Source organism: Schistocerca piceifrons, chromosome 1 (genome assembly GCF_021461385.2).
Source record: "Schistocerca piceifrons isolate TAMUIC-IGC-003096 chromosome 1, iqSchPice1.1, whole genome shotgun sequence".
Classification (NCBI taxonomy): domain Eukaryota; kingdom Metazoa; phylum Arthropoda; class Insecta; order Orthoptera; family Acrididae; genus Schistocerca; species Schistocerca piceifrons.
The window spans coordinates 185,679,606-185,693,709 of NC_060138.1; the positions used below are offsets into that span (position 1 = coordinate 185,679,606).

The 14,104-nt window shown below is 36.9% G+C and overlaps 1 protein-coding gene across 1 annotated transcript in view; it reads right to left on the reverse strand.

Moving 5' to 3' along the window:
* Positions 1-14,104, reverse strand: part of LOC124793304 — a 75,158-nt gene that overhangs the window by 12,378 nt on the left and 48,676 nt on the right. The window contains exons 4-6 of the mRNA XM_047258009.1: positions 8,178-8,316; positions 7,978-8,088; positions 1,720-1,924 (exon numbers count right to left, since the gene is read on the reverse strand). Coding sequence (XP_047113965.1) covers positions 1,720-1,924; positions 7,978-8,088; positions 8,178-8,316 — 455 coding nt within the window. The remainder of the gene's footprint in view (positions 1-1,719; positions 1,925-7,977; positions 8,089-8,177; positions 8,317-14,104) is intronic.

Below are 14,104 nucleotides of genomic sequence, written 5' to 3' on the forward strand. Positions count from 1 at the left end.
TGACACAGAAAATTAATGGAAACAATTGGTAATAATGTATGCTTCAACATATTGTTTCCTGCTGTATGGTGCCTTGTTGCCTCTTTTTCATGGGGAGAGCATACCTCTGGCAGAAATAAACTGTAATTGGAATGGAGGAAGCATCTTTAACTCTGTAGCAGAGTGTAGTAGAGTGCACACTGTTATAATACTCGTGAATGTTTCAGATCTGGACCTTTTCTTCTGGTAGGGAATATTCTTGTCAAGTGATATAGAGAGATGGCCCTCATTGTCCAGCGGAAAGCTTCAGTTGACACTATCTGAGATTGAAGATTCAATAAGAGCTATGGGACATATTTGGATGGGGTAGCTGTGTAGAACACGGCCTCTAAAAGTTAAGGGTCAGGATTTATATCACAGTCTTACTCACAATCAGAATCTTTCATGAGTTTGAAGAAATGTAGTATTTTTTTGAGTCTGGTGTTTTGGTTCCCACTGACCTATACTTACATTATTGTACTATGTATGATTTTAATTACTTGTTCATTTGTCAAAAGAAATCAAAGAGGTTGAGGAAACAGCTGTTCAGGAATGAAGTCCTGTGTTTTGTTCCTGGACTGGGATTTTATATAACTTTCCAGTCTAATTTCTAAATAACTCCATAGTTTTCAATACTTTCCCTTCTTTCACCAGGACGAGAAACATCTGGTCCCAAAATCATATATCTGTTTTACCTTTCTTGTCCTTAAATAAAATTATCTTATCTGACTGCTATTTTTTTATGTAACATTTGAGAATTATAATGTTCACTGCCAACAGAGACATAGTCACCTCTGACTTAAACAACAGCATATAGATATGTGTAAGATAATAGTTGAACATGTTTGTAACTGATCCACGGATAGGATGTAATTTAATACTGAATCTTATAAAACAAAAATTATGTAGTTGGAAACAAGTAAAATAAATTACTTCTCTCAGTCAGGGCAGAAAGAAACATGCTGATTTGGTGTGGACATGTTAGTTGAATGGAAAGCAAGTTGAAAATTAAGCTAAAGCGATTAAAGGAATCAGCAAAAAACTTCTATGTCACAATGGATGGAACTTTCGTCTCTGATGGAAGGATATGAGCCTGTCTTAAAATCTCATAATATTTCCCACAAATTTAACATTTAACAACTGTGTTCCTGTGTCCTGCTGAGAAGTGCTGAAAGCATGCAGTACAGCTTACTTGCACTGAGTGTGAGAGCATACATTTAATTTTTATTTTACTACTGAAAATATTAGTATATTTGTATCAAAAAAGAAAATTCAGTCAAGAAATTTATTAAAATTACAATAAGACATAGGTACAATTCCTAGTACTACCGACAGAAACATTTCAAAGTATAAAATAGTAATCCTAACTTTCGGGATTGTATGTTCTTTCTTCTGGAGGTAAAGAGGCATTACATATTAGTCAAAACAATGTTCTGATAAGTTCATTTCTTCAGGAAATACGTTAGATACATTATCATGAATAGAAAATGAAATAGAACACAATTTAAAATAACACAAATTGTAAACATTCTACTATTCATTGTAATTTTTTGATGGAATTAGGTTATTATACAATGAGCTCTAAATGTGCCACCAAGTACAACCAATTAAAAATCCTTATATGAAATTAGCAATACATTATTGTCTCATTCTTGTGCCTTAAATTTAAATGATATATACATTTCAGCCCGAGAACTGTACCTGGGAATTCTGTCAACAAGAAGTACATGGCTGTCACAAGAACAAAACTGAAGCTTGGTTCTAAGTCACCAACATGCATTGTAAATGTCACAAGCACCAATGACAAAGCAACTCCTTTGGCAAGCCGTGCCATAATGAAAGCTGTTGTAAGTCGCAACAAGTCAGCTGTAGTTGTATCACTTGAGAGCTGCACCCAGTGCCGTGCCTGTTTTGACAGACACACATGTTTAAAAGAATCAGCCTATCCCTTTTTAACAACAAGCAGTTATAAAAATAATAACAGGCATTGGCTAGTCATTTTTTACTGAAAAGAATAAGCAACTATCTTTTACTGTGTTTGAGATTTCAAATAGCATTTTGAGTCAGCATATTGGTAGAAAATCTTAAACACATCTAATGGAAAAATCTATCTCAATATAAGATTACACAACATTAAATAAGACATCACTAAGACAGAAATAAAAATATGTGTCCACTCATCCATACTTTTAATTGCAGCATAATATTACATACATGTGAATCAAGGTAAAAGATTCTATGAATGACACAGCAAGAAAACTCACAGAGTTGAATGAATGACACTTTAGAAGCAAACATAATATCACCTTCTGTAGAAGCAGAAATTTTAGTTTCTTGCTTAAACAATAGAGCGGATGATGCAGCACATCCAGAGCTTGCCTTACTGTTTAGTGCCACAAGTGAGAATATGCAAATTTGTATCATCAACCCCATTTTGTGACAAAGTGACAAATAGCTGGCTCTGGACATAATAAAAGTAGTCACCACAGGCAACTAAAATTACTCTTGCCTTCATGATTAGGCTGCTCTCTGTATGCCCATCATACTGTGCACAATACTGGCCCTTCATTTTGATCTTACTCAGACTTCACATTTGGACTATAATTGAGTGCCATGGCAAACAACAGACTTCCAACAATGCAAGCTCAAATCAGTGCAGACTATCAGAGAACAACAGCTAGTACGGCTTGTTTGCCAGTAGCTCTAGTAGCACTTCTCTGCTTTCAGATTACTTGATATGGAGTAACAGTGCACATTTTTTCTTGCATAGGTAGAACTAGAACTGGTTCAATTGCTCTATAATTTTTCGTTGCTGGAAGTGCAGCTGTTGTCATACACCATTTGATCACTTGTGTAAAATACTAGAAGGCTATTACAGTCATTAGTTTAAGTTTCACTGATGTCAGAAGAAGCAATTTCAAACATATGCTGCTTGCGTAATAAGGTAGAAAGGAAGGAAGGAAGATTAGTATGTAACATCCCGTCAATGCCGAGTTTATTAGTGATGTATCACAAATTCAGATTGATGAAAGATGGTGAAGGGCATCAGCCATGTCCTTTTCAAAGGAACCACCACTGAACATGGCCTTAACTGATTTAGGAAGAACCATGGATGGCTAATGGAAATTTGAACTGCTGACCTCTTGAATGACAGTCCAGTGTCTTACCACTGTGTCACATTACTTGGTGTTTGGATTGGCGACTCACATAGATTAAGTAATATGTACAACTTAATGTGTAGTAATGTCCAGTGCCATTTCCCTTATTAGGGACATAATAATTTGTCACATTACCAGTGAACATGCACAGCATGAAGCATTAATACTAACTGATCAGTCACTTGGCCAAGTGCAGCCAGTCACTCAAGCTTTTGCAATATCAAGTCAAACTTCCAGCTCACTACACCACCCTACAGACATAGCTTAAATTATGACCTTTCAATCAATTCACAGGACCCAGAATGAGATTTTCACTCTGCAGCGGAGTGTGTGCTGATATGAAACTTCCTGGCAGATTAAAACTGTGTGCCGGACCGAGACTCGAACTTGGGACCTTTGCCTTTTATGGACAAGTGCTCTACCAACTGAGCTACCCAAGCACGACTCATGCCCCATCCTCACAGCTCTACTACTGCCACTACCTCGTCTCCTACCTTCCAAACTTTACAGAAGCTCTTCTGTGAACCTTGCAGAACTAGCACTCCCGAAAGAAAGGATATTGCAGAGACATGGCTTAGCCACAGCCTGGGGGATGTTTCCAGAATGAGGAGGAGAGCTTCTGTAAAGTTTGGAAGGTAGGAGACGAGGTATTGGCAGAAGTAAAGCTGTGAGGATGGGGCGTGAGTCATGCTTGGGTAGCTCAGTTGGTAGAGCACTTGCCCGCGAAAGGCAAAGGTCCCGAGTTCGAGTCTCGGTCCGGCACACAGTTTTAATCTGCCAGCAAGTTTCAATTCACAGGATTCCATCAGTTCAAGAGAGGCTTCCACTTTCCCCACTCTGGTGAGCAATGTGCATTACCATCTTGCAATGACTGCCTCAAAACCCAAAATCTACGAGACTTCTAATGGTGGCCACAAGTGTGCAACAAGAGTGGTATTATTGGCCATCATGTTGATTGCTTTTTGCCACTTATGCTTCTGTTAACCTCTAATGACCACAAATTCCCAAGATATGGAAGTAAATGTGAGGTGGGAGGGTGTTTTAAGATCATGCTTTTTGAAGTTTTACTTTACTACTACTGTTCAATTGGACGTATTCAAGAAACAATGTTCTTTGTCAAATGGTACAGACTTTTTTAAGTTAAAATTACATATTATGTTGCTAACACCATCAAGATGTATAGCACATTGCAATTTACATAAATTTAAAATCAAATAAACTGGGCCCAAATTGAGAGATATTAGTGAATCTTGTGCTGCTTTCTTTTGGCAAAGTATTAGTAATTTTATTCTGTGTTATGGGCAACTGCATACTTGACATCTGTAGGCATTTATAGCACCAGAATTTTAAATGCCTGCTTTTTACATTAAATTTTTAAAATAATATTTCTTCTTTCTCTTCTATACAACTTCAGGGGACTCTTCATCCTCATGAATTCTATGTGAGCTGTCATAATCTTCACATTCCTCACCACTTGCAAACACCCATATGATTAATATTGGGAATAATAGCAGCACATTTCATGGTTTTCAATGAAGGAACATCCTTCTTCAAAACATAACAACATACTTCTGATCCAGAGAAATACTTTGTTTTAACAGCATATTGAATCTTACCAGGGATTCATCTGTTAGTTTTTGCTCGTACATCCATCATTTAGAAAGGCAAGGTGGATTCCAATATTTATTTAGAAATCCATTTGAAGTCATAGGAAAACCAGTCTTCTCCACACCAGCACCTTTCCAAACCTCACTAGAATATTCCTGTATTCACAAGATGATATGATCTCTTCTTCCTTCTGATATTCCTTCTCAATTCTATTGAATACATGATCCCGTGGCATAAAACTGTGTCCATGAATAGAAAACTAGAGGGTAAATTCAGAGAACACTGTAGTACATTCCATAAAATGAGCCAGCATACAGAATTCTTGTTCTGGCTGTTGCTTGAGGCTGAAAGAAGTTCAAGTTTCAATCCTCTCTTACCAATATCTCTAGACCTCTCTTCCAAAAAATATAGCAGAAAATGCTGTAGTGCAGATGTGACTTCATTTGCACCACTTCCAGTTTCTACTTCACATCATGTGTACTGAAAAACGTCTTCAGTACCTCATTTTGGTTCATGTATCACCACAGTCAGGTTATAGAATCATACATGTCATGTAGAAAAGACTTCTCCAATAGAAAGGTTTGACAGAGGTTCATTCCATTGCATGTCAAAGACAGTTTTTACAGCATCTTCAGAGTATTTGTTCATGATGTGTGGAACTACTTTGCATGAGCATTACACATGTCCAGGTTAGTTTTACACATTTCCTGGAATTCTTCAGTTTTTGCGTTCTTTATTTTCAGTTGGAGCTCCTTGCATGTTGAGCTGGTGTTACTGTGAGGGTTACTGAAGCGAAGATTAAAATTCATAAAAGACAGTGTCTTAAATTTTGACACACTACAGCCTTTTTTGCCCATTTGTCTTTGTTCTTCATAAAAATTTTCCCATATCATATTTACATTTAATGTTGGGGCAAATATGACCTACTCATTTTCCCTCTGCTCTAATGACACTCTCTACACTTACATGTCAAAATGTGCTCTTTCACTTCTTGCATCATAACTATGTTGGCCTGTGTTGTTCTTGAGCCACCTTTTCATTCCTGTTGTGCAGTTCTTGATAGTGCTGAGCAATCCGAGCTAAGTGATCCCACAATACACATGTTATTTTTTGAAATGTAGCAACACAAACTGCTACTTTGGATCCATTTTGAAGTATTATTATATGCTTGTTGACACTGAGTTAGAAGCCTTAGCCTCAGTGGGATCTACACATATCTAGCTGGTGCTGAGCTGCCCATGTAAAATGTTTGACAAAAGGAATGCATCTTACTTGCTCTTGTCTCCCGAAGAACATATAATATTGAAGAATATATAATATTGAAATATGATAAGTCAGCTTAAGATAATTTGCCTGCAAGACAGTCTTTCTCTCCACAGATGCTTGCCTCACTCCTTTCACAATGCCAACAGCCAATGTCAGGTGCAGCATTTTGCTTTGAATATCAAGATGATTTTGGTTTGGAGATGTTTGACTGCTCTGTTTCTCTTCTTTTATGCCCACCATGTGTTTCAATCACAGGAATATTATATTCACCACCAGCTTCCATATTCACTATTTAACACAAGTGTAGTCTTCTACACTCAACTTACACAAAATGGTGGAAACTGGCACCCAAATCATATAACAGCTATCATCAACAAACTTAATTTAATACTGCTCGCACGAACTAAATAGACACCAGTGCGGTAGTCAATGGGAACTTCCATTGTGGCTAATGTGAGCTCCCATCAGCCACTGTGCTGACTCTCAGCTTAGTTGGCATGCACAGTAATACACACTGCCATCTACTGCCAAGTGAAATAGTTATTCCAGGAGGGCCATAACACAGTCATATAACTACATGCTGTGACACCTATCACACATTAAACAAATTATGAGGAAACCCAGCAATACCTCGAATGTCTTTATTAAACTAAGTAGCATAAAGCAAGCTTTGAAATTACCCCTAGATAAACATGAAGAAAATTTTCCAAAAACAGGCTGTATTCTCTGTTCTATAAGGTGGAATAAAGCAAGTTTTGCTAAAGCCGGCTGGATAGGTTTGTAGAGGAAGCTGAACAGCATGTGTTAAGAAAACAAAGCAATTTAAAAGAACCGCATAAAGCAGGTTTTGTGAAAATGGTCTTCAATTTTGAAATAGTGTGAGTACTACGAGGCATGTTTTTTAAGTAAGTACCATTTTGAAATTAAAAAAAGGTGTGCTAAGATATCTCAATAATATTATTTTTACATGAAAGCCTGTACCTTAATCTACTTTTCTACATAATTTCCATCAATATTGAGGCCCTTGTCATAACATTGTACCAGTTTTTGAATACCCTCCTCATAGAAGTCTGCTGCCTGACTTGTTAACCACTGCATCACTACTGTTTTGACTTCGTGATCGTCTTGAAGAGGCTGACCGCCCAGGTGTTTCTTCAAGATGAAACATGGGTGGCCTATATAACACCAGAATCAAAGCAACAGTCCATGGAATGGTGGCTTTCAGATTCACCCAGAAAATTGAAGTTTAAGCAAACAATTTCTGCATGGAAAATCATGTGCACAGTTTTTTGGGACAGAAAAGGAGTATTGCTTGTGGAATTTATGCCTCATAATGAGACAATCAATGCAGCAGCTTACTATAAGACACTGTTTTCAATTCAGAACAAAAGACATGGCAAGTTGGGCAAGGGCATCATTTTGCTGCAAGACAATGCCCGTCCACATGTGGCGAATCAGACCAAAGATCTCATCACATCTTTTCGATGGGAAATTCTAGATCATCCTCTGTACATCCCTGATCTTGCACCCAGTGACTAACATCTATTCCTGGGCTTGAAGAAACACCTGGGCGGTCAGCATCTTCATGACGAAGTCAAAACAGTGGTGATGCAGTGGTTAACAAGTCAGGCAGCAGACTTCTATGAGGAGGATATTCAAAAACTGGTACAACGTTATGACAAGTGCCTCAATATTGACAGAAATTATGTAGAAAAGTAGATTAAGGTACAGGCTTTCATGTAAAAATAAGATTATTGAGATATCTTAGCACATCTGTTTTTAATTTCAAAACGGTACTTACTTAAAAAACACGCTTCGTACATGACAAACATATTGTCCAAATTATGAAAATAGTCATGTGTTCTAAATTTAGACTGGACATTTCTCAAAATTGTCACATATTAGCTATAAGACAGCATCAACTCACCTTGAGAGATTGATGAAGATACAACAGCACTGAATAAAACAGCAACAAATACAAACTGACGCATCTCTGATTTGGACACATTGCCTTCTCCATAGTGATGAAAAACAGTATCTAGAATGAATGAAATATTTTGTTCAAATGAACACAGGTGTGGATTAACTTAATGCACCCTTTGTATCACATGTGTGGCACCTGCACACCTGGTTGAGAGTGATGTGCAGTCTAGTTGAAACCCGATTAACAATGAGACGGTGCATGGACACGGACAACAGCCATGCTAGTCTCAGCCACCACGCAGGCCCACGCAGTGCCCACTCATGTACCTGCTCCCACACCTGCCTGGAACATAATCATTACTACTTCATATTTCCAAATGTGAAATCGTATAAATTATGCAAAAATTCAGTACATCTCAGCATCAGAAAATAATCAGTAATGCTCACAAGCAAATGCACTGACTGACTTTTTCATTGGTTATTGGTAAAATATCTTACGTATTATAAATGAAAACACACACAGCTCTGTGTAATATTCTATAACACTTATTATTTACTAAACAAACAAATCTTCAGCTTTTACGTCAATGCCAAGTTCAAAGATAAATGTGTGTGGCAGTGAAATTCATGTAGGGTCAAAAATTTTAAAATAGTGCTTCTACAGAATATCTTGGTTTCTAAAGCTGATAATTTCTGATATTTGATTTAGGACTGAAATAGGCAGAATAATTTCAGTGAAAATATGATTAGATAAAAATGTGACAGACTAACTTATGAACTATATAACAAATTACAACAATTGTTCTAAGAAGAAAATAAATTGAACAATAAATTTTGGTGACATGTTCTAATGGACTGTGTTTAGTAGGTCCTGTTACAAAGAGATAAGATACACTAGTGAGATTAAGCAGGAAAGCAAACCAACTGTGACTACACAAAATAAAAATTTGTAAATGGTCAACTGAAATTATAGTAACTGAAATAACAGCAACAATTGTTCATGTGAGTAAGAAGGGTAATTTAAAACATGGCCTGGATAGGATTATGAATAGTACTTGTAGTTAGAAGTAATAAGTAAAGGAACTGTGTCTGGCCATTCAGTACAAAGCTTATGCAAATGGACATACGTTTATTAATTTACATCATTTCAATGTAGTTCATCTTGCTCCCTATATGGATTTGATGTAAAACTTCAGTTTGCATCTTGTAACTATAGCCTTCTTTAAGCAGGGGGTTTGAAAAATTAGTCTCCTTTCCTAATTATCCAACCTGTTAGTATTCTTTCAAGCAAGTGCATATTGCCCTGCCCAACTCACTCATATAGAATTTGCCACTGTTACAAATGGTTCTGTGTATTCCACTCCTTTCCCACGCTGAAGTGGTGTCTTTACCACTGGGCAAAATATGTCCAATAGGGCTTTTTGCCCAATGGTACGTACACCACTTCAGCTTTGGAAAAGAGTGGAATATACCAAATCACTTGTAGTTGTGGCATATCCTATATAGGCCAGTCTGGCTGAGCAGCAGGCGCCCACTTGAAAGAACACCACAGAAGATGGAAACTTAGTAAAGGAGACTCTACTTTTTCAAACCACCAGCCTAAAGAGGGCTATAATTACAAGGTGCCACTTGAAGACTTAAAATCCATAAATGGAGGAAGATGAACTACTTTGAATAATGGATATTAATAAACATATGTCCATTTGCCCAAGCTTAGTACTGAATGACCAAACATAGTTCCCTTACTTGTCACTTACTTGTCAAATGTTACTCATAATCCAATTCAGGCCATGTTGTAAATTACCATACTTGCTCACATGCCACATTTTTTTCCATTATTTCAGTTACTATAATTTCAACTGATCTGTTACAAATTTTTATTTTGTATAATCACTGCTGCTTCTTGTACATGCTTAATCTAACTAGTGTACCTTATATATCTGTAATAAGGACCTGTTACAGACAGGATTATTATTTAGTTCAGGCACTCCCCTAGAGCATGTCACCAAAATTTATTGTTCATTTCTTTTCTTTTCAGAAGACTTTTTCAGCAATAGAACACAGTACATTGTCTCAATGGTGAGCATGCATCAGACAAGTGTATCATCAGGAGTGCCCCAGGAAAGTTTGATGGGACCACTCTTATTCTCTTTATACATAAATTATCTGATGCATGGGGTGAGAGCAATTCATTTTTGCTGATGACACTGTGGTGTACAAGAAAGTATCACCATTGAGTGACTGTAAGAGCACACAGGATGACTAAGAAGAGAGACTTTTTTGTTGGTATGATGAATGGCAGCTTGCTCTAAATGTAGAAAAATGTAAGTAAATGCAGATGAATAGGAAAAACAATCCTGCAACATTTGAATGCAGCATTAGTAGGATGCTGCGTGCCACAGTCACATCGATTAAATATCTAGGTGTAACTTTGCAAAGTGATGTGCAATGAAATGAGCACATCAGGTTGATAGTAGGGAAGTCAAATGGTTGACTTAGCTTTATTAGGAGAATTTTGGGAAATTGTAGTTCATTCATAAAGGAGAAGGTGTATAGAACACTAGTGTGATACATTCGTGAGTACTGTTCAAGTGTTTGGGATCTTCACAAGCTCAGATTGAAGGAAGACATCAAAGTATTTTAGAGGCATGCTGCTAGATTTGTTACTGGTAGGTTCAAGGTTCAATCAGTATGCAAGTATTGCGAAGATGCTTCATGAACTTAAATTGGAATACCTGGAGGGAAGACAACAATCTTTTGTGAAGTATTATTGAAGAAATTTAGAGAACTGGCATTTGAGGCTGACTAAAGAATGATTATACTGCCACCAATATACATTTTGTGTAAGAACCATGAAGATAATATACAATTCTCTTTATAAGTGAAACAGGAAAGGAATGACTGGTAGTGGTATATGGTACCCTCTGCCATGCACCGTACAGTGGCTTGCACAGTATGTAGATGTACACTGTTGTAATTTGTTATATAGTTAATCAGTTAATGTGTCATACATTTTATCTAAGTTAAATAATTCTCTAATTTTAGTCCTAAAGCAAATATCAACAATTGCCATTCATGTTTGGAAACTGAGATACTCTGTAGATGCACTAGTTTAGAATCTTTGATCTGACAAAAATTTCACCACCGCACATATTTATCTTTAAATCTGATGATGGTGTACCTGGAAAAAAAGTTTGTAAAATAAATAATAAATATTGTGGACCATTACACAGTGCTGTGAGTGTTTTCATTCATAATCAATAAACATTTGTTGAAGTTTTCTTGAAAAAATGTTAAAACAAATATCACAGTGTCATTACAGTTATCAAATTGACAAAGAGAGGGCATGCAAGTAGCTCATGTCAAATATTTTGAACCAAAATAATTCATGTTGAATACCTTGAAGTAAATTTATTGAGAAATGTTGAACCGTGAATTTTTAGGCCACACCTTTTAATGATATTCTGAACATATACTCTTTTAATATGGTGCTCTCTAGGTCATAGTTTTTTGAAAGCCTGGAAGTTAATCTATTTGAATTTCTTAAAAACATATATATAATGGCAACAAATAGACCTGATGTCTTTGAGGATGTCCACATTGAAACTGGTATTAGTGACCATGATGAAGTTATGGCAACAATGATTACCAAAGTGCAAAGGACATCTAAAATATGCAGAAAGATATGTACGTTCAGTAACCTAGATGAAAAATCAGTAGTGTCATATCTCAATGAGGAACTTGAAACTTTCAGCACAGTTCAGGAGCATGTAGAGGAACTCTGGCTCAAGTTTAAGAGAATAGTTGACCACACAGTGGATAGATATGTACCTAGTAGAACAGCTCATAATGGGAGGGGACCTCTATGGTATAGAGTCACTGTAAAGAAACTTCTAAAGAAACAGAGATTACTGAATAATAAGTGTAAGACAAAGCGCAGGGTTATAGATACAGAAATGCTGAATGAAACAAGTTTGGCTATCAAGAGAGCAATGTGTGATACTTTCAGTGACTACCGTAGCAGAAAATTGTCAAATAACATTTCACAAAATCAAAGAAATTATTCTGGTTGTATGTAAAGGCTGTTGGTGGCATCGAAGTTAATGTCCAGTCCATAGCAAATGAGACAGGAACTGGAATTGAGAGTAGCAAAGCAAAAGCTGAAACACTTTACTCTATTTTCAAATGTTCCTTTACAAAGGAAAACCCAGGAGACTTGCCCCAATTTGATCTTCATTACTGAAATAAATATTAGTGTCAGTGGGGTTGAGAAACAGCTGAAGTCATTAAAACTGAACAAACTCCCGGCCCCGATAGAATCCCTGTCAAATTCTATACTGAGTTTGCGGCTGGGTTAGCCCTTCTTCTAACTACCTTTGACATTGATTTGTTGTAAAATCTTAGAACATATTCTGAGCTCAAACATTATCAGTCTTCTTGAACAGAATGATGCATCAGTGCCAACTTGCACGAATTTCGAAAACGTCAACCATGTGAAACCCATCTCACCCATTTCTCAGATGATATACTGAAAGCTTTGGATCAACGCAACCAGGTAGATGCAGCATTCCTTGATTTCTGAAAAGCATTGGCTCAGTACTGCACCTACACTTATTGTCAAAAGTACGATCATATGGGGTATCATGCGAAATTTGTGACTGGACTCAGGATTTTTTGGTAGGGAGGACACAGCATGTTATCTTGGATGGCGAGTGACTGTCAGATGTAGAAGTAACTTCAGGTGTGCCCCAGGGAAGCATGTTGGGACCTTTGCTGTTCATGTTGTATATTAATGACCTAGCAGACAATACTAATAGTAAAATCAGGCTTTTTGCAGATGATGCAGTTATCTGTAACGAAGTACGATCTGAGAGGAGAAGCATAAATATTAAGTCAGATCTTGATAACATTTCTACACAGTGCAAAGATTGGCATATTGCTCTAAATGTTCAGAAATGTAAGATTTTTGCACTTCACAAAATGAAAAAATGTATTATCCTATGACTATATTCAAATGACAAACTCATACAAATACCTGGGTGTAACACTTTGTAGGAATATGAAATGGAATGATCAAATAGGTTAGGCTGTTGGTAAAGCAGTTGGTAGAGTTCAATTTATTGGTAGGATACTGGGGAAGTGCATTCAGTCTACAAAAGAGATTGCTTACAAATCATTCACGCTTATTAGATAGCATTAACAAGAGATATTGAACGTATACAGAGAAGGGCAGCATGAATGGACAAAGGTTTGTTTAATCTGTAGGAGAGTGTCACAGAGACACTGAAGGAACTGAACTGGCAGACTCTTGAAGACAGGTGTAAACTATCCTGAGAATGTCTGTTAACAAAGTTTCAAGAATCGGCTTTAAATGATTACTCTAGGGATAGACTACAACCCCCTTATGTATTGATAACATACAGATCATGAGGATAAGATTAGAATAATTACTGCCTACACAGAGGCATTCAGACAATCATTCTTCTCACACTCCATACATGAATGGAACGGGAAGAAAGCCTAATAACTGGTACAATGGGGCATACGCCTTGCCATGCACCTCAGGGTGGTTTGCAGAGTATGGATGTAAATGTATAAGTTTATAAAGAAAGTGACGGCAAGGTTGTACAAGGAACAAGCACATTACAGTCTGTGGACTTGCTTCCCATTTTATGGCGGATGATAAATTCCATTACTGAAATACTTAATGTTGATAGTAGTGACAGAGTATATCCTAAAAAAGAGAAGATATGCAACACGAAGATTACTTTACATGTGGTAAGAAGTCAAAACCAAATGAACTTACATTCCATCAGTAAGGTAGATGTGAGTATTCTGATGCCTTCCAAAACAATCTTCATAATAACTATGTCACCAAATCTACAGCATGACATTAAGCATCTTGATGCCAATAACCTGTAGTGTGTTTACCACATAATCAGTTGCAGGTAGTGCTGTAGAGAATAGTAGAAGATTTACAGATGCTGCAGTACACAAAATCAGCCCCCCCCCTTCCCCCAAACACACTCCACTGTGTTACCTTTAACCAAATAAGTTATCATCAGAATTCTTTTGGGTATGGTGATCCTTGATGATGTAAAATATAGTGTTGCTACAGGATGAAGAAAGAG